At 45.4% G+C, this 25200-nt stretch overlaps 2 protein-coding genes across 2 annotated transcripts in view; both read right to left on the reverse strand.

Annotated features, from left to right (window-relative positions):
- The window catches only part of LOC124788442 (organic cation transporter 1-like), a 29583-nt gene extending 11802 nt beyond the window's left edge, over positions 1 to 17781 (reverse strand). Inside the window, exons 1-3 of the mRNA XM_047255714.1 lie at positions 17470 to 17781; positions 7908 to 8122; positions 4643 to 4830 (exon numbers count right to left, since the gene is read on the reverse strand). Coding sequence (XP_047111670.1) covers positions 4643 to 4830; positions 7908 to 8109 — 390 coding nt within the window. The 5' untranslated portion in view covers positions 8110 to 8122; positions 17470 to 17781. The remainder of the gene's footprint in view (positions 1 to 4642; positions 4831 to 7907; positions 8123 to 17469) is intronic.
- Positions 8442 to 25200, reverse strand: part of LOC124788443 (solute carrier family 22 member 7-like) — a 158165-nt gene continuing 141406 nt past the window's right edge. Inside the window, exons 6-7 of the mRNA XM_047255715.1 lie at positions 17470 to 17691; positions 8442 to 8454 (exon numbers count right to left, since the gene is read on the reverse strand). Of these exons, the coding sequence (XP_047111671.1) occupies positions 8442 to 8454; positions 17470 to 17691 (235 nt within the window). The remainder of the gene's footprint in view (positions 8455 to 17469; positions 17692 to 25200) is intronic.

Below are 25200 nucleotides of genomic sequence, written 5' to 3' on the forward strand. Positions count from 1 at the left end.
AGTAGGTGACTTTAAATCATTGTGAAAGTTATTATTATTTCTAGGGTTGATTCCATGAACAGAGCTGCTGATTTGGGAAAAAAAGATATATTTTAATGACGAATTTCGTTAAGGAATAACTATATCGGGAAGCCTTAAATAGCCCTCTGCAGCACATTCTTGAATTCACACCACAAATAATTCATATTCCACGTTTTTGGGCTCGGAAATCCTTACCTTGGCTTCATGAGTTGCTCCAGAAAATAGTTCCGTATGACATTATGGAATGAAAGTAAGCATAGTACGCTAGGGTTTTTTTTTCTTTTAATTTTTACGTCACCTGTGTCTCACAAAATCCACATAGCACATAGATATTTGTTTAGGCGCTTCAGCAATTTTGTGGTATGCTCCTCCCAGTTAAATCTGTTATTAAGCTGTAATGCTAAGAATTTAACACACAATCCTTGTACGTCCTACACCATATGGCAGGTGACAGTATTTCAGATAACGTTAAGCTCGGCAGTCTGAGAGGTGCCATTAGACAGGATTACAACATGTGCCAGCTCTGGTATTCACGCTGCCCCTGCTCTCATTTAGATCATTAGTACAAATGGCGCAGCCTAAACATTCTCTTCATGGTAAACTACATTAAACAGCGACACTTAAAACTTGGACGACATTCTTTTGACAGGGGATGACATCAACGGTCACTGAACTTGTCCCAAAGGTTCGCAAAGGTGACATTATCTCCTCTCTTCATCAGCCCAGGTAAAAATAGTTTTTGCACGATCTGCAGGATAAGCAAAGACCATTACAAAGAATTATTCTGGGAAAGGGTGCCGGAGATTTTCTATATACAGTGATTCTACTAACATTGTTCGCCTCATTTATTGGTCATGGTTGTAATTTTGATTTAATATATATTTTTACTGATTTTTCTTAGACAAATCGTAAACGTGAAACTGACTTACATTTAAATGTATAATCGTATCTATAAGCATGTGCTTTGGTGTTGCACCTTTACGTAAACTCAACGTAAATTTTGTGGTTACTGTAAACTAAGTATTACGCCCACTAGGAAATAACCGTGTATCTGTGTAATTGAAACGAAGATACCTGAAAGTGAAGCTATGGTCTACGTCACGGAAATACGTTAAGGGAGGATCGTTATATACATTGTGGGAAGAAGAAGCTTAATGAGTCAAGTTCGGGAATCCGATGCGTTGAGCTGAAGGCAAATGGTTCAAATGGCTCTGAGCACTATGGAACTTAACCGCTGAGGTCATCAGTCACCTAAAACTTAGAACTACTTAAACGTAACTAACCTAAGGACATCACACACATCTATGCCCGAGGCAGGATTCGAACCTGGGATTGTAGCGGTCGCGCGGTTCCAGACTTGAGCGCCTAGAACCGCACTACCACTCCGGCCGGCGAGCTGAAGGAAAGAGAGATACAATCATGTGAAGAAGTTACATTGTTACAATTTTAGAGGATCATCAGAGGCAACGAAGAGTTTTGGTAGCTATTCCGTCTTGAAGAAATGTAGTGTCAAAATCTATGTTGAACATCAAGAATGCAAAATATCCGCAAGCAGTGCATACGGCTCAAGAAGAGAGGATGTTGTTATATTTACGGAAGAAGAAGCAAAAGTAATTTTCTGAGTAAGATTTAAGGAAAAAGAGGAGAAGCAACAGGAATCAACAGTCGTGTAACGGTGGAAAGCAGATGTGACGTAGTTTCATAGAACCCAGTAAGAAACTGGCCTTCGACCTAAATCTGTCTAGCAGAAGATAGGCACACTGGATTGTCGTTGGAGTAAGTTAAGTGGACTTTCATGCTTCTGTGAGATAAAATTGTTATATACATGTGTTGTCTTTATCTGAATCAGCAAATATTATACGAACTTACTTTATTAACAAACAATTTTTATCTGTTTATTTTTGTAGTGTAGATGCGTAGCACATTTGAGTGAAAGTTTAAATATAAAGCACACATTGCTCGATCATATAAATCTATTATGCCAGCGCGTTCTTCTCTACATCTAGATCTACATCTACATGCACACTCTGCAATTCACAATTAAATGCGTGGCAGAGGATTTATCGAATCACCTTCAAGCTACTTGTTTACCGTTCCACTCTCGAACAGCATGCAGGAAAAATGAACACTTAAATCTTTCTCTGCGAGCTCTGACTTCTCTTACACATATACGATGATTGTTTTACTCATAGATCACATTTAAATAGCAGCTGTAATTTTCTATAAAGTGATTGTGGCATTTCATGTAATCAAACCGATTTTTTACGTAATTCACAAGGGCTGAATCGAGAACTGGCGCCGTATTGTCAGCAGCCTAGTCTAGGGACACCTTGACAGTCGGAAATCACAGTAACCAACATCCATTGTCGGCAGTACGACTATCTCTGGTAGAAAAAGCGTCGAATAACATTTTTGACTCCGCGCTGAAAACATTTACAGCATGGCGTGTGTACGAGAACGTAATAATATGCACCATTTAGTATCTGAGTGCAGTTTATGATTTATGACAGAGAGAGAGAGTCAGATTATGAATAAAGCACATTTGTCATCGGGCCAGTGAGACACTGCAACGAGTTACTGCAGAGCACACAGTTGTTTAATTTCTGTTTACTTTAATAAAACGGCATCAAGTATAAAAAGAGTCGTTTGAGTAACTGAAGACCAAGTTGTGCTAAAGTTGAAAGAAGCAGAATTAGGAGGTGATAAACACATGATTAGAATTGTTTTAAAATCATGAGATTCACTGTAATGAAGCAAACACTCAAAATATCACCATCAGTGACTCGATGGTTCAGCACGTACTCGAAATTGGGGCATGTAAGTGAATAACGGGTGAAGCGCCAAAAAATGAAAATTTGAGTTGTAGGCGAAATTCCGCTGTGATCGCCAAGGCCAATGACACACATTCTGACACAAGCACGAGAACAGCGGGAAACAATGCTTACAGCTGCCACAAAACGACATTCGTGTCTAACATTGTCGACGTTCAAATAATGAGTCTTGTGCCAAGCCTTTGGTAATGCCTTATCGTACACTGTTGTGCATTGCTGAGCGTTGCAACAATAGGGCAACGCTGAAGTAATTATTACAGAAATAGCACAGAATATTACAAAATGTAAAGGAAAATTCCACCAAAATGCAGGAAGAGAGATGAAGGTAGAGTTCAAAGTGAAAGAAAGAAACTACGCAGCGAAGGGAACGAATGTACTCTTCCTTCATTCAGGCACTGTTAAATGTACTACTTATTGGAGCTCTCAAAGTACAACTTTTGCATTCGTGTTGGTGATAATCAAACCGGTTACATGTTTCTCTGGCATGTGGCCGTATGTGGCAGGGATGGGAATGTAACTGCTTCCTGTGTGCATCAAACTCTTACATCGAAATTTACTTCTAAACAGAAATTAATAACATGAACTGACTGCTGCTGTGGGGAGAAGAAAAATAAGACGATGTTTCTGTGGCTTTACATAACAGCAAAGGGTTAGCTTACGGAAATAGTACACTTTTATGTTCTGCGATCGTGATTTTGAGAAATGAAAGAGGCTAACGGTGCATGAAGCTACGAAAGATTTAGTTCCCCTCTCACTGAACCTACGCACACGACACCACAAACCTATGTTTGCGACTTTAAGTCAGCTGCCGAAAAATATAAAAGTTCACCAGTGTGCATATTTCAATAGCACAGTGGATCAGACTGGCTACTGAACGCCTAGGGACTCTGTATTCATCAACTCTCAATGCAACTGAAGAGTTCAAGGACAATTACTCCTTGAAGAGGAATGTGTAGCCTTCCGATCATCAGAGGGTGCAGCTGGAAACATTAGCCTGTGAACCTAGGTTTCCTAAAGGAAAGAGAAGGGATTTAGCTGAAATGATTGCATTTGTTAAAGAGGAGAATAAGTGGTTTCACGAGAACATTCTGAACTGAGTGCTAATTGCTATGAGGGCACTTGCATCCTTGTTTAAGTTAAAGCCATTGAATAACAGACTATTTTATTATCTTCAAATTTTAAATCATTTTGATCTTACCGTAGAATAACAACACGTATATGAAAAGAAATCTGTACTGTTTTTATGTTCTACCGTGATCTCCAACTTTTATATTGCTTTTGTACAACTGCTATACATAACCACAACATTATGCTAATTATCAGACCGCCTTCCAAAACTAATTTCAGCCACAAGTATTTCCATCTTCAGTGGGTTCTTTAATTCTAAAACTTGCGGAGATAGCATATACAAAAGTATATTTAAAAAACAAACAGTGGACATGTAGTAATCTATTACAACGTTTTGTACCTATGCTATTGCTGCATATTTCATAATTAAGGATGCCACTATAGATGGCGATATTTGTTGTCAAAACTAGTTTAGGAATAAATAAATAAATAATAAAAGTTTTTTGCATCGAGGTAGAGCCAGATTTCCCATATTGTTGTTTTTGTAAGGAAAGACGGACCGATGGAAGAGCTGCAAGATTAAATTGCTGCTATAAACATTTTGCTAATTATGTGTAAACCAAATTTTTGGCGCTTGAACTAGTATTTAGTTACAGGCCACAGTTGCTTTCACGGGTTCAATATAATTTTCAGTAGAAGCTGAGCACATTGTTACGGAGTACCTGAAAGACGATGTACGGAACAAGAGACATGCAAACACCAGCAACCGTGCACTCTACGCTGGCGGTGATCTGTCGCAGACACGTGGGGTGCACCTCGATGCTCTGAAGGTTGATGACAGCTGCACCAGCCGACGACCAGAACTGCATGGCCATCACTACCACTGCCATGGCGACACTCGGAATACCAACTGCAAAGTCAAAACACATGGGCTGTATGGCTGAAACAGATTTGTTAGAAACAAATTTGTAACCATACAAGAGCAAAGGAAATCGAAATGATTTTTCCAGTGCCTTCTAATGAACTGTCCTGTTAATGTACAAATGATAAAAGTCTTTTGGATTTCACGTTGTCAGGAACTAAGCATTACCACAATCATTAGGGTGGTGCTGTACGATCAGCCCTGTTGCCGATGTGAATTAGCCTGTTGAATGCTGAAAGCGACGCAATCGGTGAAAGTTACAGAATTATGTTTTCTGCATATTCTGAAGCCCACGTACGTGGTTGAATGTGTGTGAAATCTTATGGGACGTAACTGCTAAGGTCATGAGCCCCTATGCTTATACACTACTTAAGCTAAATTATCCTAAGGTCAAACACACACACCCATGCCCGAGGGAGGACTCGAAACTCCGTCGGGACCAGCCGCACAGTCCATGCTACGTAGTTGAATGATTGACGTGGCTGCCTTCAATGCAGCGTCTAGAGTCTGCCAATTATGGTATGAAGACGGTTCCGAGGCGTCTCCCGTGGCATCAAATGAAAGTCTCCACCAGTCCTCGACTTATCGTGGAACATTTCGAAATTTATCCGCAAGTATCTCGTCACCAAGGCAAATGTCCCCAGTTCAAGTCTCGGTCCGGCACACCATTTTAATCTGCCAGGAAGTTTCATATCAGCGCACACTCCGCTGCAGAGAGAAAATCTCATTCTGGATGTCGAAATTCACTTTCTGTGCCCGTATAAAAATTTCAGGTACCCATCCACTCTTCTTGCAGGACCTGTCCTTCTGTTAATATCGTCACGATTGGCTCAGTTCATGATTTCTGCGTACCACTCCCTGCCAGTCTGCCAAGAGCATCTGTCCCTTTCTTTTCTCCTCTCAATTCTCAATCTTCCTTTTCGCTTTCGTCTCCAACGTGCTGTTGGAGCGTCTCACATTGCGTCTACTAGAAAACTAGAATTCCTTATCAGGGTATCCGGTAGACGGCGGAAGAATTTTGCTGACGCCACTTCGTTACTCTCTACATGTCACATTGTGTCGTTACTCTCTACATGTCACATTGTGCCGTTTACCTGTAAGTGCACGCAAACAGATTTATGCAAGACTAAGGGGAACTCAGTCTATGACTGGCTGGCTTAACGAACTAGATCCGGAGATCTTCCTGTGATACCACTTTGGCCAGTAGGGCAATGCTAATGCTAATGTAAGCTAGCCCTTCGCAGGATGTAGGATTCTTGCCCAAGCTTTACAATTTAAACAATTGTGTTACCTCTTCCATTGAAACAAAACTGCAGCGTTTTTTGCTTCAGTTGGTTGTAAATCACTGTAGCACTCATCATTCACAAGAGATGGCAGGTAGCCTGAAAAACGTGCAAACCAACAGTGTAACAATGGCTAAACAAGTCTTTGTGAGATGACACTAGGGGATGTCATCGACAGTTACTGTTTTATGTATCACAAGTACCACAAGAAACAGACAATACAAAAATTGTTCAGAAGTGGCCGAAACGACATGGTTATAGTGGAAACAAACGATTTTATCCTGGATCAGGAATTTTTATGACAGTTAGTACCTCTCAGCATACACTGCCTGACAAAAAATGAAGCAACAACGGCACATGTTTAGATGTGAATACAACCTTGTACACATGCTCACCATTGGTCTGTATGCAAATGGTTAGTGTTGCAATTTTCTGTGATTGGTAGAATGGCCATTGTTCTGCATTAGTATTGTTTACGTTTGGTGTTATCAGGTGTGCTGTGCTATATGAGGGGACTCAAGTACGTCAGATGTTGAGTGACCACTGTGAATAACATCGAGACGCAGCATATTTGTATGAGACTGCGTTATCACATGAGAGACCTCACTGTGGGTCTCCACTTGACCAGCTCGTCGAATTGTGCAGCATCAAGATTTGTGGGACATCTGCCTTTCAAGTTCAGGCTGACCGACCGAATCTGCCTTGTGAAAAGGAGGGTGACCGTATTCCGCACCAAGTACATCGTAACCCCTTCGCATCTGCGATTGCCATCCAACAAGTGATAGACTTCATGCAACATTCTGTGTCATTCTACACCATTCGTCAGAGGATAGCAGTAGGTGGTCTAGGGAATTATGACCCCATCACAACACACCCAGCTGCATTAGTAGTAGCGTCATGATTGGGAAAGATGTATTGCTGACGAATATTCTCGCATTTTTTACAGTAGTGAATCGTGGTACTCCACTGCCTTCAATAACCGTCGACGACGGGTTTGAAGCGACTTGGGAGGAGGTTCCATTCTTTCCATGTTTCGGAAAGGCACAACGGTGTTGCTCCTGGCGTCATAGTGTGGGGAACCTTTCGGTATAACCTCAGGTCACCACTGGCAGAGAATGAGGGAGGACTGGCATATGCCCTGTGAACCCAAATGTTACCTCTCATCTGACAGTATAACGATGCTTTTTTTTCAACAGTACAATGCTCTTACACATGTGGCACATGTCTATATGAACTCTCCAATTGATGCTGAGGTGCTCCTGTGACCAGCTAGATCGTCAGATCTGTCCCAGATGTAACATGTGTGGAAGCAGCTCGATCATAAATTCGATTCCGGAGGCAATATCCGGGATATCAAGGACAAGGTAACAACACTGGTGGGCCGGCTGGCCACAGGAGAGGATACAACGGATTTATAAAACCCTTCCCAAAAAAAATCACTGCATGCACCCTGGAGAGAAGAGGTACAACATCATACAGATAAGTGGGTTCATATGCCCAACTTCTTTGTAAATTTGACTGGGTTCTGTAATTTCTGAAACAAAAATCACATACCCTCTCAACCCATGAATTTTCATTGTGTTTCCTCTTCCACTTCTGAGTGCTTGACTTTGTTTGTCGGGCAGTGGAGATCGGCTGTTGCCAAATGGTCTGACTCGGCTGACACAGTAATTTTAGTCGCAATACAGATGTTTGAAATCTCCAGTCCACGGCAGGTGGAGGAGGGCGCCAGCAGGCAAGTGTGAGAGGTGTGTGAGCGCTCTCACGGGCCGTATTATTTACCTGTGAGCAGTACGACACAGAGAGCACCCAGGAGGCCGACCAGCGCCAGACAGGCGACGCTGGACCACCGGCGCCCGAAGTGGGTCCCGCAGTAGTGCTGCAGCAGCACAGACGCCGCCTGCGCCATGGCCTGAGCAGACACCGCCACCAGCGGGTTCAAGCTGATGATGCCCACGCTCAGTACCAGTGCTAACATCGTCATCCAGCACAGGGACCTGTCAACATACGGGACGCTTCTGTATCCTCTCAGAAAGGACGTACTTTAGAACAGACACAAACTCAGCTTCTACACCAAAGTCAGCAATTAGCAGCAGCAGCATCTAAACCAGACTGAATCAGATAGTCATTATCAAACATCTGGGCCCATCTGTGACGCAGCTGTATTTACCGCTATAGGCTCACGAATCCCTGTCCACACCTGGGCTCCCGGAAGCTTGGACAACTCCACACTTTGCCACCATCTTCGGAGCACAACACGATGGACCAGCCATCCATCTCCCTCCCATGCCCCTGAGATGTCAATGGAGGACCTCTTCAGTTCGGATCACTGCAACACATTGCAGTCAGTTGTTACACACAGCTACCACCGCTGGGCTGTCCATACTTCCGTCATGGAGTAAGAACCTCCTGTCAACACAGCACCAGTGGCAGCAGGGTGCATGTTCAGCAGCCGGAGACTCTGTGATGTGGTAATCACGTCGCCTGCCATTGTCGCTCACAGTTTCCTAGAGCCCTGATTGTAAACGAACATCAATAAATAAGTTGTAACCGCAGCTGTACCTTCTTCTGCTGTACATGGCAGGCCGGCCGAAGTGGCCGCGCGGTTCTGGCGCTGCTATCTGGAACCGCGAGACCGCTACGGTCGCAGGTTCGAATCCTGCCTCGGGCATGGATGTGTGTGATGTCCTTAGGTTAGTTAGGTTTAACTAGTTCTAAGTTCTAGGGGACTAATGACCTCAGCAGTTGAGTCCCATAGTGCTCAGAGCCATTTGAACCATTTTTTTGTACATCGCATCATCCTACAGCAGTGAGTCCCTGTCCACAACCAGCCATCTTCGAAATAAAATTGTAAGCGATGGTGCATAAGCCAGCCACCCTTCGGACCGTAACAACTGGTGTCAGAAGCAGTGCTGAGGATGAGGATGGATGACAACAGGAAGGCAGCACCTGGATCCTTGTTGGTGCAATCTGACACAGAAATGCAGGTAAATTCCGAATTTATAACTGTTTTCGGCCTGTGTGGCCGTTTCCCTAACGCTTCTCTTTCCTTTTTATTTTATTTTTGGGTAATTGGTATACTAGTATTTATTATTAAACATTCAATATAGCTCAAGACGTTTCAGCTCAGAGTGCGATTCAGCAGTTGAGAGATGAAGTTGCTCAGGTGCAGATGGAATTGGGACAGTTAACGGAGGGAAGGAGGAAACCATCCTTTGTGAGGCACCTAGCTTTGACGCCGACAGCGCTTCATTGGTCATCTCACTTTCTCGTAAATTAGAAGACAATGTCTTTGTGACATCTGGGATATTCGGGAATCCAGCCAGATGTTCGCGTCGTTCTCGCACGATATTTCAACAGCGTGCCTCAGGTGCTACCTGAGACTGGTCCTTGGATCGATCGATTCCAGTATTTATTTCTGGAAGGAGCTGGGCGTTCCCTAATCGGTCTGCGCCGAGTCGAGTGTTCCGTCTGTAGTCCGCGCCCGCCAGACTCGGCTCCGAGCCAATGGGCTCCAAATCCCCGCCAGTCGCCTAATCACCTGGATTCTCATGTAACTCAGCACTTTGCCTTTTGTGAGCATTCAGCCGTCACCGCGTCAAGTGAGGGGTCAACAGAGGACTTCTTCCTTCTGAACGCTGGAACGTGACACCACTAGAAGTACATACAGGTACCACTATCAGACCACCCAAGCTTTGACCGGTGAATACGAGCAGTAGTGTCAGTGGAGTGTATGGTCAATAACGAGAACCTGACTAAACAGGGTATGCCCCAATGGAGTATCTACTTTGCCTGTCATCAATCACTTGCAGTTTCCAGGATGCACGACTGGAAACAAACAACAATTAAAAGTGTATATATTTGCAGACTGAAGTGATGAATGAAAATCTGAAGTAAGGCCCAGATTCGAACCCGGTTCTCCTCCTCACTAAGAATATGCGGTAACCGCTATGCCACCGTGGCACAATGGCTTTGCACAACTCCTCGTGCTACTCTAGACGCCTCCCTCCTCAGTCCAAATTCCCACCGATGCCACAGCCAACTTGGTATTCCCTCTACACTTGAACAGCATTACAGAGGCTTTGCAACTGTATTGCAGTAGTACCTCAGCATTGGGCTACCTTGCTGGCTAAGCTGCTTGGCAAGCACGGAAATAAGCAGCAGAAATTTTCGCCTTGTGGAGGTGGGCATTACCTTGCTAGAATCTAATCCCAGAATGGATTGCTCTCAAGGGCCACAAAACAGGGAGTAGACTTTCGTCCATGTTCCACTGTACTGTAATGGTGCCGGGGTTTAAAGGAAAGGGGTCCTGCTACGAAATCAAATGGCACCTCAGACCATCACTCCTGGTTGTCGGACTGCATGGGGTGACAATCAGGTTGGTATCCCAGAAGTGTCCAAGATGTCTCCAGTCACGGCTTCGGCCTAGAATCTTATCGACTGAACTAGAACTGTCCTCAGTGATTACCTTCACTTCGAACTGAGCCCAGATGACCAGCGAAGATGTGTATGGAGGGACCCCAGAGAGCAGATGGATACCACCAACCTGATTGTAACCCATCATATGGCCTGACAACAGGACTGATGGTCTGGACTGCCATTTCTTTTCATAGGATGAGCCCTTTGGTTGTCGTCCATGGCACCCTTATAGCACAAAGTTATGTCGACGATATTGTACCTCCCATTTTGTTGTCCTTCGTGGCAAGCCATCCTGAGCTTCCACTTCAGCCAGACAATACTCACCCACACAAGGCGAAAGTTTTAATTGCTTCTCTTCGTGGTTGACAAGTGCCAGCAAGGTCACCTGATCTCCCCTACAGTTAAGAACTTTTCGAGCAATTTGGGCATGCCCCTGTAACCAGTTCGGGATTTTGACAATCTAATGCGCCAGTTGGACAGAATTTGGCACACTGAACTCAGGAGCACATCCAGCTAACTATCGATGCCAAACCGGTTCATGAATGACTGCCCAACAGGTCGAATCACCAGACTAACGCACAAAATTTTCGGTTAGGGTGCGTGGGGCAAGCTCGGTACTGTTCCTGCGGTCATACGAAACTGCACCCCAGGTCATATATTCAGGTGTAGGTCCCGTATGTCTAGAACGCAGACAGGTTGGCTGCAGTTCCTGAACTGGCCTCCTTCTGACCAACACACGGCCATCACTGTTACCGAGGCAGAACAAGCATTCATCAGAAAACATAACAGACCTTCAACCTGTCCTCCAAGGAGCTCTCGCTTGATACCACCGAAGTAGCAAATAGCACTCCGTCTTCAGGCCACAAGTGGCCCATCGGGACCATCCGACCGCCGTGTCATCCTCAGTTGAGGATGCGGATAGGAGGGGCATGTGGTCAGCACACCTCTCTCCCAGTCTTTATGATGGATTTCTTTGACCGGAGCCGCTACTATTCGGTCGAGTAGCTCCTCAGTTTGCATCACGAGGCTGAGTGCACCCCGGAAAAACGGCAACAGCCCGTGGCGGATGGATGGTCACCCATCCAAGTGCCGGCCACGCCCGACAGCGCTTAACTTTGGTGATCTCACGGGAACCGGTGTATCTACTGCGGCAAGGCCGTTGCCGAAGTAGCAAACGGCGGTAGTTTAGGGCCAGTGGAATGCACGCTACAGGGCATCAGGCACGGAACTGTCCATGAAGAAACCGATTTGCAAGGTTCGTTGTGTCACTGTGGTGCCAACTACTGCTCATACTGCTGCTGCAGATGCAGTACAATTCGCCAGCGCCATACGCTGAACGTGATGGTTTCTCTCTCGGTGGTGTTAAGTGGCCATCCGGAATCAGATCATCGTGTGACCGTACAATCGCGTGATCACCGCTGCCAGCAATAATGTACAGTGGCTGAATTCCTACGAGGAACATCCACCTTCTCATAGCCATATTACACGACTTGCTTCAAATTCAGTGAGGTGTTGACAATGCGGTCTTTGTCGTCTTAAAGGCATTCTTGACTAACAGCTACTCACTACGTCCAATATCAAAGATAACTAGCGCTCACGACCGTTACATCGTGTAATTAAAACAAACCTGATTTGCATTCTCATAGTGGGCACTACTAGGGCCTCTCTGAAGCGACTGGCGCGAAATTTGAATAGACATCATCTTTCAGATGTAGAAATACGCCCACTGGCTTTCGTTTATGTCGCACAACACTTTCTTGGTATTGTGATAAATTTTTCCGTCAGTGGATATTTGGAATTGCGTTAAATGTTTGCGTAGTGTTTATCACATTCCATTGTGATTTCTGTGAATAAGGTTTTCTCTTTACCTGCAACGAATGCGATGACGCAATCGATATATCGCACTCGCCAAAGCCCGCGGCGCGGGATTAGCCGAGCGGTCTAGGGCGCAGGAGTCATGGACTGTGCGGCTGGTCCCGGTGGAGGTTCGAGCCTCCCTCGGGCATGGATGGGTGTGTTTGTCCTTAGGATAATTTAGGTTAAGTAGTCTGTAAGTTTAGGGACTGATAACCTTAGCAGTTAAGTCCCACAGGATTTTACACAAATTTGAACATTTTTTAACAAAGGCCAAGAATTATGTTCACACGTTCACCTCTTTCGTGGAGCGGCCTTATCTGTACAGTCTAGTGCACACATAATGAAGTGTTGCATAGTCATACAGCTCGCTTTACGTTCGCCAAGTGGTCTGCCGAACGTTTATATGACTGTCATTTCCAGGTTTTGCCTCTACGTTTGGTAAGGCAACTTGATCTCTTGAATCGCTGTATGGACACATCTAGGTAACGATTCATTATCAGGCTGTTGGAAGTGTGAGCTGATTAACTTATTCGTTAAGATCCTATTGCATTTAGCCTAATTTATTGATGGGTTTCACTGCAGGCGACCTCATGGTATTGTAACCCACGAAAGAGGTGGTGACAGAAGAAATGTGTTCCATTTCATTTGTGGAAGTTTTCGTTAATCGTTAATATTGCGATACATTGCGGTATCAGAATGAATTACATCTCTTATTCTAACATTGTCAGCTCAAAGAGGTAATTCACATTTGTGGCAAAGAACACAGCTAATGTGGCTTTATGAAAGTAACGATAACATTACGAGGAACTATATGTTAAACACTCACGCTTCACATGATCTAAAGAAAAAGACTGGATGAGAGTTACACGCGAACGACTCGTGGCAGTGATGTTCAGTCGCTGTCACATTCAACACTGGGAAATAATAAAGAGTGACCAGTAAAGCAATCGAATTGAGCAAGTACGCTTGTCGAGAGTTACAATTTTACTTCGGCAAGTGCTGCGGTCTTATGACTATAGCTGTGACTGACCTCGTATGGGGCTTATGGATTTGTAAGTTAACTGCTGTAGAAAAGTTCCCAATTTGGTACCGCTGTGTCGACCGGACAAGACACAGCCAGGGCAGAAGCACCACAGGCGCAAAGAGCGAGCAGGTGCCAGCGCCATAGAGATTCGCCACTTGCACAAATTCCACCAGAGCCACGGGCGGCGCTTAGGATGAAGACATCGACTTCGCCTCGGCCAATTGCCGGCCGAGTACAATCCGCCAGTGACCAGACGACAACGGACAGAACCCTATTCTGAAGACAGAAGAGCAGCTCTCGCCGACTGTGTTACAGATCATCTTCTAGGGCTGGCTTAGACACGGAACGTCGTATAGTGAATGAACTCTTAAGAAGTGAACAGACAGTAGCTGTAAATTGCATTAGCTGTGTACTGTGAAGTTTACCCACGATTATTTTCACTTAGTCATTGAGGGCCTTTTTGTCTTATATTATATGCAGTGTTCCAGACTTAATCATTCAACAACTCACAAAGATAAGTAAACCTTTTAACTCATTTGTGTGACTTTGCTACTAATTTGTTGGAGTATTGTAGAACCTTCGTTCTCCTACCCTGTTACGTGACGTTGAGGCATAGCTGCATTGCAGTGGCAGGGAGAAATGGTCTTAGCGGTGTACTGCGCCCCAAGCCGTTTCACGAACCCACAAACTCACCCTCCACAGCAGTAGCGACGAGGCTTTACAAAACTGGCGACGAGGGTTTACAAAAGATACCTCCCATCGCACCCAACGGCTTATTTGCATCATGAGAAACGAAGCAGTGTGGAAGAATCTCTGGCTTCAGCCACGTAAGTTAACTGTGTCTGAGTGGAGAAACAAAATGTCTAAACTGGCGTCCTACACTGACGTACCAAACAACTGTGCCCAACAAAACAAGCTCTTAGAACACATCATAATTCCGCCATTTTAATTAAATACCTGTCTAGAATAACTGATGACCGATATTAATATTGCTGCTCTTGTGCTCGAACTTAATCAAGAAGTCGCACTTACTTACATTAACTGAAATTCATGAGCTTGTAGGTTTTACACTACTGGCCATTAAAATTGCTACACCAAGAAGAAATGCAGATGATAAACGGGTATTTGTTGGACAAATATATTATACTAGAACTGACATGTGATTACATTTTAACGCAATTTGGGTGCATGGATCCTGAGAAATCAGTACCCAGAAAAACTACGTCTGGCCATAATACCGGCCTTGATACGCCTCGGCATTTAGTCAAACAGAGCTTGGATGGCGTGTACAGGTACAGCTGCCCATGCTGCTTCAACACGATGCCACAGTTCATCAAGAGTAATGACTGGCGTATTGTGACGAGCCAGACGTTTTCAATTGGTGAGAAATCTGGGGAATTTGCTGGCCAGGGCAGTAGTCGAACATTTTCCGTATCCAGGAAGGCCCGCACATGACCTGCAACATGCGGTCGTGCATTATTCTGCTGAAATTTAGGGTTTTGCATGGCTCGAATGAAGGGTAGAGCCACGTCAGAGTATCATCTTCCCGTAGGTTAAATTTCGCGTCTGTAGCGCGTCATCTTCATGGTGTAGTAACGTTAATGGCCAGTAGTGTAAATGAAAAATGTTACTGCACGTCACTCAGGGCAGTGCTGCTACAAAATGGCGCACGATAGACGTATGGGAAACAATCGGCAACTAAACTGAAAAGTTCATGAAAAGATAAACTGTTTGGAAAACAGAAACTGAGCTTAAAGAAATGACCACTACCATGTATGTGACTGCTGAACTTTATTTACTCGAGAGCACAGAGTCAATGAAAACAGTAGAAATAAATCAGCAAACATAAAATGTTCACGGTAGAGCTGGTAATCTTCGCCAAACTTCTAGCAATGCAATTAAGTCGAAAGACGGAATGTTAAACACGAATAATGTATAACTTTTACAAGAGCTTTCCGATCCGAATTCACATCTGAAATTGCGTCAATGATAGCCTTCATTGTTGCTAGGTAACAAAAATTACTCAGGCTTTTGTACTCTGCCTGTTGGTTCTTTTTCTTCCTACCGCTCTAAACATAGAAAGTCATTCACTGGGTCAATGACTTTATTGCTGCTATTACTGTTTTCTTCTTCGTATTTACTTCAGAACTATTTTAGTTTTATTACGGTTTCAAACCTATCTTTCAAATTCAATTTCCTTCATTCTTTGTTACCCCTACAGTAGTCCCCTTCAGATGTCGTTTCATACAACTCGAAGTTCTACAATTTTTTTCAGAAACCATGCGCGAGATTTTCCTGTTCTCTAGCTCGCTATGTGCCACCTGTGAGGCCTACAGAAAGAATTGAACGAGTCCTGTTTGTAGGAAATGTAATGTAGATAAATTTTGTATTAGGATACGTTTTCGTTGGAGGTCGTAGTTTTCGAGTTGTTCAAGTGAAACGTACGAAAGAGATCTTGACACGCACCTCCATTCCCACATTCCGTCCCCAACGTTCAGGATTTCTAGTATGTTGTGCATGGCACTCCCTCTAAGTACTGCACAAAAATATGGGACTGCAGGAATTATTTCCCAAATTTTACCTTCTTTGGTCTTCACTGATTGGCCTTATCACGTCACCGTCTTAGTCGAGCACATTGTAAAACTGGCGTTTGTGTAAATTTTACCTAACACTTTTGTGAATTTTCATTGCATAAACTAAACAATTACATCGTTGTCAGGGTTAAGTTTACGTCTCCTCTCCCCGCCCTCCAGGGTTTCATGCCCTAAATCTACATCTACTACATCTACATTTATACTCCGCAAGCCACCAAGCGGTGTGTGACGGAGGGCTCTTTACGTGCCACTGTCATTACCTGCCTTTCCTGTTCCAGTCGCGTATGGTTCGCGGGAAGAACAACTGCCGGAAAGCCTATCTAATTTTACATTCGTGATCTCCTCGGGAGGTATAAGTAGGGGGAAGCAATATATTCGATACCTCATCCAGAAACTCACCCTCTCGAAACCTGGACAGCAAGCTGCACCGCGATGCAGAGCGCCTCTCTTTCAGAGTCTGCCACTTGAGTTTGCTAAACATCTCCGTAACGCTATCACGGTTACCAAATAATCCTCTGACGAAACGCGCCGCTCTTCTTTGGACCTTCTCTATCTCCTGTGTCAACCCGACCTGGTACGGATCCTACACTGATGAGCAATACTCAAGTATAGGTCGAACGAGTGTTTTGTAAGCCACCTCCTTTGTTGATGGACTACAGTTTCTAAGGAATCTCCCAATGAATCTCAACCTGGCACTCGCCTTACCAACAATTAATTTTATACGATCATTCCACTTCAAATCGTTTCGTACGCATACTACCAAATATTTTACAGAAGTAACTGCTACCAGTGTTTGTTCCGCTATTATGTAATCATCCAATAAAGGATCCTTGTTTCTATGTATTCGCAATACATTACATTTGTCTATGTTAAGTGTCAGTTGCCACTCCCCGCACCAAGTGACTATCCGCTGCAGATCTTCCTGCATTTCGCTGCAATTTTCTAATGGTGCAACTTCTCTGTATACTACAGCACCATCCGCGAAAAGCCGCATGGAACTTCCGACACTATCTACTAGGTCCTCTTGAAATAATATTTCCACGTCTAATGCCACACTTTTACTTGTTGTGATAGATTCGCAAGTGGTGGTACGCTGCTTGGTTCCATTGTTGTAGGTAACTGTCTAGAAATGGTTCCAGTTATCTCCATTACAAGTGAATACCATGTGTCACAGGAAGATGGACTTGTGATGTAGATTCGTACTCTGGAAACATAATCCACCATTGTGTATAGAAGAGGAAGTTACAATGATGGACACCTTTAAAACGTGGCACCTCCAGGTACTGTGGCCCATGACTGGTTGGATAGTTCTTATGATACATTTCAGTTGAGGAAGAATCGCAGCATTGCGATGTAGTTTTGACAACGTGTACCAGCTGACACGAAAGCAGTAGATTTCATTTTCTTGTGTTTATGAAAACGTGTTAGATTTACAGCAACTCGTGCTCACCTGGCTATGGCGAGCAGGAGGGTGTTCTTGAAGAGGTTCCAGCTGGAGAAGATGGCCAGGTAGCCGACGCGGTCCCGCTTGGCCTTGGCCACGCGGTGCAGCACCTGCAGGGTGAACGGCGGCAGGCTGGAGCCGTTGGTGGCGGCGATCCGCCGCAGAACGCTCAGCGCCTCCTCCTCGCGCCCCCTGCACGTCAGCCAGCGCGGCGACTCGGGGAACCACCTGCAGGAAACCACCTGTCTCGCAATATTTTACGTTATAAACAGAGCAGGAAGACTCGTAGGACTAAAGTTCACGTTTTGCCCGAATCTTTTTCATTCGAGAAGGAGCACTTTGTTAGTTGAAAAAGATAGAGTAAGTGTAATCCTGAGACTTTTCTGCAGCGTACTGTGTTGTCCAATCCCATATAAAGAAAGAATCTTTTAGTATGTATAATTATGTTCCAGTATAAACTCCTGTCTGGCGAGAGATGGGGGTTGCACCCCTCTACCATCCTCCACGCCTCCAAATCCTTAATCCGTCCCATCCTCTGTTATGCCAGATCCGCCTGGATATCCACCCCCCCCCCCCCCCCACCCAAATTCTATAAGTCCCTCCAGATCCTTGAGCGCCACGCACTCCGCCTCGCCTTCCGTATACGCCTCCTGTCCCTCACACGGATGCCGGCCGGTGTGGCCGTGCAGTTCTAGGCGCTTCAGTCTGGAACCGCGTGACTGCTATGGTCGCAGGTTCGAATCCTGCCTCGGGCATGGATGTGTGTGCTGTCCTTAGGTTAGTTAGGTTTAAGTAGTTCTAAGTTGTAGGTGACTGATGACCTCAGATGTTAAGTCCTATAGTGCTCAGAGCCATTTGAACCCACACGGATCCTCTACAACCTAATTCCTTTCCCCCATCTGCTCCTATTCCTCGAACATATCCGCATACTCTACACCTCCCACCTCCTCGATCCCCCTCACCCCCTCGTTGCTCCTCTCCTCTCCAATCCCCGCCCTCTGGCACATCTTTACTGTTGTGTCCCTCCTACCCTCCATCTCTACACCATTCATCTCCTTTCCCATGGTGGCTCCCGTCAAATCCCCCTCCCAGATAATGCCCTCTGTCCCTCCATATAACCCTCCTATCAACTCTGATTCCTCCCCCCCACCTTTCCTCTGTCCTGTCCCCGGGTTCCCCCCCTTCTGTCCTGTTTTCTCCCCACGTCCCCTCTTCCGCCTCCCCCCCTGAGTCCTTTTGTATACCCCTCCTCTGTCATTCCCCACTCCCTGTCACGTCTGCCCAGGACCCACCCCCCTCTTATGGGTCCTTGTCCTCCATCGGCTCCTTTCCCCCCTCCCCCCACTTCGTTCTTTCCTCTCCTTCCCCCCCCCCCTTTCCTTTACCATCATCTGTCCAGGTTCCCCTCAACTGCCCTCGGCTCTGGTATACCATATTTGTGCCAATTTTTTAGTGCAGTGTTCAAGTGAATGGTCAGTGTTGTTCGCCTTTCCAAAGTGTTGCAAAATTAAACCATGCTGTCACGAGGTGTGAGTTTTATATCTCTTGCGAACAGAAACCGGACTGTCGCCGTGTTTTTCTAATTGTCTGTCTTTTCTTTTACCTGTCTGCTTCATATGTATTTTATCAGCATCATCAACCCTTTGTTCTATGTTTTAAGTTCCACGATTTTCCGCCATTTTACCATTTAAGGCATCGATGTTATTGCCTGCTTTCATTATTTATTATCTTCTTATTTTTAAAACAAATTCTGTAGTCTGAAGAGCGGCGTACTAAGCTGGTGCCTGCCCGCCCCCTTCGCGAGGAATCGAAACTCAATAAAGAAAAAAAAAGTTCTAGTATACTTAATTTCGATTGCAATGATAGTAATCAAGAGCATGTTTCACAGTTAACTGACAAGATGATAAATTTAACTGGCAAACTTATACATTAATATCAGTTCTCCTCAGCCATCTGGACCCATCGATGTGTTGCAAGATAAGGAACCATCGGTTTGATGGGCGAATCACATGACGGTGTAAATTAGTAAGGTCTGGAACCAATGGGTTCAAATTTCAGCTGCTAAAATCCCGTCGTGTGTGTGAAAGCTCTATTCCGGTGGTCGTGGTCCTGGTGCCATGACAGGTTACCGAACTGTAACGCCTGGAAATATAGCCACCCTGTCGGCCAACTCTGCAGGAGCTGTAATCTTCCCCAACCTCAGTAATGTTGGCTATAGGCACTACGTTCTCGCAGAGTACACGCACAGTGCTGTGCTATTTCTGTGTTCATAAAACCATGGAGAGACGCCCTCCAGCCCTAGCCTCCCTCCCACTCTGCTGCAGACCTCTGAAGGTACTTCTTCAAGTGGTTCAAATGACTCTGACCACTATGGGACTTAACATCTGAGGTCATCAGTTCCCTAGAACTTAGAACTACTTAAAACGAACTAACCTAAGGACACCACACACATCCATGCCCGAGGCAGAATTCGAATCTGCGACGAGAGCGGTCTACATCTACATCTACATCCACACTCCGCAAGCCACCTGACGGCGTGTGGCGGAGGGTACCTTGAATACCTCTATTGGTTCTCCCTTCTATTCCAGTCTCGTATTGTTCGTGGAAAGAAGGATTGTCGGTATGCCTCTGTGTGGGCTCTAATCTCTCTGATTTTATCCTCATGGTCCCTTCACAGATATACGTAGGAGGAAGCAATATACTGCTTGACTCCTCGGTGAAGGTATGTTCTCGAAACTTCAACAAAAGCCCCTACCGAGCTACTGAGCGTCTCTCCTGCAGAGTCTTCTACTGGAATTTATCTATCATCTCCGTAACGCTTTCGCGATTACTAAATGATCCTGTAACGAAGCGCGCTGCTCTCTGTTGGATCTTCTCTATCTCTTCTATCAACCTCATCTTGTACGCATCCCACACTGCTGGGCAGTATTCAAGCAGTGGGGGAACAAACGTACTGTAACTTACTTCCTTTCATTTCGGATTGCATTTCCTTAGGATTCTTCCAATGAATCTCAGTCGGGCATCTGCTTTACCGACGATCAACTTTATATGATCATTCCATTTTAAATCACTCCTAATGCGTACTCCCAGATAATTTATGGAATAAGGGATGTTTCTTTCTATGTATTCGCGGCGCATTACACTTGTCTACATGAGATTCAATTGCCTTTCCCTGAACCATGCGTCAATTCGCTGCAGTTCCCCCTGCATTTCAGTACAATTTTCATTTGTTACAACCTCTCGATATACCACAGCATCATCCGCAAAAAGCCTCAGGGAACTCCCGATGTCATCCACAAGGTCATTTACGTATATTGTGAAAAGCAACAGTCCCAATACACTCCCCTGCGACACACCCGAAATCACTCTTACTTAGGAAGACTTCTCTGCATTGAGAATGACATGCTGCGTTCTGTTATCTAGGAACGCTTCAATCACACAATTGGTCTGATAGTCCATATGCTCTTACCTTGTTCATTAAACGACTGTGGGGAACTGTATCGAACGCCTTGCGGAAGTCAAGAAACACGGCATCTACCTGGGAACCTGTGTCTATGGCCCTCTGAGTCTCGTGGAAGAATAGCGCGACCGGGATTTCACACGATCGTCTTTTTCGAAACCCATGCTGATTCCTACAGAGTAGCCGGACGCGGTGGTCTAGCGGTTCTAGGCGCTCAGTCCGGAACCGCGGGACTTCTACGGTCGCAGGTTCGAATCCTGCCTCGGGCATGGATGTGTGTGATGTCCTTAGGTTAGTTAGGTGTAAGTAGTTCTAAGTTCTAGGGGACTGATGACCACAGATGTTAAGTCCCATAGTGCTCGGAGCCATTTTTCCTACAGAGTAAATTTCTAGTCTCCAGAAAAGTCATTATACTTGAACATAATACGTGTTCCAAAACTCTACAACTGATCGACGTTAGAGATATAGGTCTATAGTTCTTTACATCTGTTCGGCGTCCCTTCTTGAAAACGGGGATGACCTGTGCTCTTTTCCAATCCTTTGGAACTCTACGCTCTTCTAGAGCGGTCTCCCGGTTCCAGACTGAAGCGCGGTACTTCTTCCGTAAACATGGAATGTGTCTTGCTTAATCTTGGATCAATAGCTGTTAGACTGTATTGCGATACTCGGCTTCATTCCAGGATTCTTCACTGCTTTTGCTGCGAGATGCCAGTGTCACGTATCCTCCATTACTGACATAAGCATCTTCGCGCTCTCCCCATTTGCATCCATATCTGATATTTCTCATGACCAAACAGGCTCTCCCTTGTTGAGAGAAAAAAAAAAAACGCTCTGAACACTACGCAACTTGACATCTGTGGTCATCAGTCCCCTAGAACTTAGAACTACTTAAACCTAACTAACCTAAGGACATCACACACATCCATGCCCGAGGCAGGATTCGAGCCTGCGACCGTAGCGGTCACGCGGTTCCTTACTGAAGCGCCTAGAACCGCACGGCCACACCGGCATAGAACCGCTGTTTTTCTCTAAATAGATAAATGGTTTAGTGGCCAGTGTAGGCAGCAAACTGCGGTGCTTTGCTAGTGATGCTGCTGTGTACAGGAATGTGTCCAAGCTGAGTTCCTGTAGGAGGACAGGAGATGACTTTCACAAGATTTCTGGTTGGTATAATGAAGGACAGCTAGCTCTAAATACAGGTGTAGTAGCGTGAGCTTAACAAAATCACCTCTTTTAAATTCAGGGGCGTAACGTTGCAAAGAAATTTGAAATACTAGCGGACCCGGCGAACTCTGTTCCGCCTTAATCTCTGCTCTGATCACGACTTTGTAGTCATTATTTGGCATGCGCCCTAAAGCACCCCTGAACAGCCTGACCAACGCATGATGTTCATGAAGTAGTTGCTGCAAATCTTGAAGAGTTGCTCTTTTCATTGTTGCATTGATCTCTTGACGTCGATCAAGTTGTTCTTCCAAGTTGCCCATGAAGTAAATGTGTAAAAATTTATGCTGTGCATCTTCGAGAGGTAGCAATGATCCAATTCGATGGTGAATTTGTCCTTGTATCTACAAAATAAAATATTATTTATAAACACATTTTTTAGAGTTAGCAAACATAATACGTACGAATAAGTATAGTAAGCAATTCTTCTACTATGTGCAAGTAAAAAATAAATAAATAAATACCTTGAATGTCGGATTAAATCCTCGTTCTTCGATACTGTCTGCCCCAAATGAGGTCATTTGGAAACAACCATCGTATTTATGGGTGTTTAAAAAAAATGACGTGATTCGGGCGTTTCGCCAGAAAGCAATGAACGCAATGGCTCAGGTGGCGGAGTCAATAATGGCAGTTTCACTTTCCAACTAAGGCAGTACAATCCGTGCGTTTCCCCGGAAAACTTCAATGCGCCACAATACTCGCAAACAACGTCCATCGGCCCAATGCAAACGCAAGGATGCAAGCAGTAATCAGTGCTGCAATCGTATCAAAACGCATAACGCAAATGGATTCAAATCATCACGTGATAAATCTCTTCTTGTGCGTCGAAAATTATCTACATGTTGATCTCTGTTGTTCGCTCGACGATTTCGCATTGCCAACCGAGCCGTTTCACGGGCTGCCTCACTTTGCTCTTGTGACTGATAAGCACGAAGTCGAGCCGTACTAACGCGGCGCTCTTCACGGGCAATTTGTTGTTCTTCTTCAGTCCTTTCATTCGCAATGTTTTGTATCCTTCTTGCATTACGGCTTTGTCGAGAAATATTTGATCGTCTTGGTCGCGGTATTGTTAATGGTGATTCAAAGAAAATACAAATTATTTCTTTAAATTTTTAATTAATGATCTATAATAATACTTAACCACAGACGTTTAGCTGTCATTTCCGTTTTGTTATTCCATGTCAGTTGTCTTTTTGTGATACGACGTTTTATGGTGATGTTTAGCTGGCATTTGCGTTTTGTTACTCCATGAAAGATGTGTTTTTGTTATACCACGTTTTATAGCGGTCGAAGGGGATAAACGTATCCTATGACCGTCTCCTGGTTCTAAGATACCTCTCCACCAATTTTCAACCAAATCGGTCCAGACGTTCTTGAGTTATAAATAGTGCAACTAACACGACTTTCTTTTATGTATATACACTCCTGGAAATGGAAAAAAGAACACATTGACACCGGTGTGTCAGACCCACCATAGTTGCTCCGGACACTGCGAGAGGGCTGTACAAGCAATGACCACACGCACGGCACAGCGGACACACCAGGAACCGCGGTGTTGGCCGTCGAATGGCGCTAGCTGCGCAGCATTTGTGCACCGCCGCCGTCAGTGTCAGCCAGTTTGCCGTGGCATACGGAGCTCCATCGCAGTCTTTAACACTGGTAGCATGCCGCGACAGCGTGGACGTGAACCGTATGTGCAGTTGACGGACTTTGAGCGAGGGCGTATAGTGGGCATGCGGGAGGCCGGGTGGACGTACCACCGAATTGCTCAACACGTGGGGCGTGAGGTCTCCACAGTACATCGATGTTGTCGCCAGATGTTGTCGGCGGAAGGTGCACGTGCCCGTCGACCTGAGACCGGACCGCAGCGACGCACGGATGCACGCCAAGACCGTAGGATCCTACGCAGTGCCGTAGGGGACCGCACCGCCACTTCCCAGCAAATTAGGGACGCTGTTGCTCCTGGGGTATCGGCGAGGACCATTCGCAACCGTCTCCATGAAGCTGGGCTACGGTCCCGCACACCGTTAGGCCGTCTTCCGCTCACGCCCCAACATCGTGCAGCCCGCCTCCAGTGGTGTCGCGACAGGCGTGACTGGAGGGACGAATGGAGACGTGTCGTCTTCAGCGATGAGAGTCGCTTCTGCCTTGGTGCCAATGATGGTCGTATGCGTGTTTGGCGCCGTGCAGGTGAGCGCCACAATCAGGACTGCATACGACCGAGGCACACAGGGCCAACACCCGGCATCATGGTGTGGGGATCGATCGCCTACACTGGCCGTACACCACTGGTGATCGTCGAGGGGACACTGAATAGTGCACGGTACATCCAAACCGTCATCGAACCCATCGTTCTACCATTCCTAGACCGGCAAGGGAACTTGCTGTTCCAACAGGACAATGCACGTCCGCATGTATCCCGTGCCACCCAACGTGCTCTAGAAGGTGTAAGTCAACTACCCTGGCCAGCAAGATCTCCGGATCTGTCCCCCATTGAGCATGTTTGGGACTGGGTGCAGCGTCGTCTCACGCGGTCTGCACGTCCAGCACGAACGCTGGTCCAACTGAGGCGCCAGGTGGAAATGGCATGGCAAGCCGTTCCACAGGACTACATCCAGCATCTCTACGATCGTCTCCATGGGAGAATAGCAGCCTGCATTGCTGCGAAAGGTGGATATACACTGTACTAGTGCCGACATTTTGCATGCTCTGTTGCCTGTGTCTATGTGCCTGTGGTTCTGTCAGTGTGATCATGTGATGTATCTGACCCCAGGAATGTGTCAATAAAGTTTCCCCTTCCTGGGACAATGAATTCACGGTGTTCTTATTTCAATTTCCAGGAGTGTAGATAACGTCTATGTAGGGATTGTGATAGTGAAGCCGAATGGTGAACTTGAGTTTACTGGGAGAATTTTGAGAAAGTGTAGCTCATTTGTAAATGAGTTCGCATACAGAATAATAGTCAATCTCTTGCTCAGTAAGGCTGGAATGTTTGGATTCCGCACGAGGTTGTATTAAAGAAAGACATTGAACCAGTTCAGAGGCGGGTTGCTAGA

Source organism: Schistocerca piceifrons, chromosome 3, assembly GCF_021461385.2.
Source record: "Schistocerca piceifrons isolate TAMUIC-IGC-003096 chromosome 3, iqSchPice1.1, whole genome shotgun sequence".
Classification (NCBI taxonomy): Eukaryota; Metazoa; Arthropoda; class Insecta; order Orthoptera; family Acrididae; genus Schistocerca; species Schistocerca piceifrons.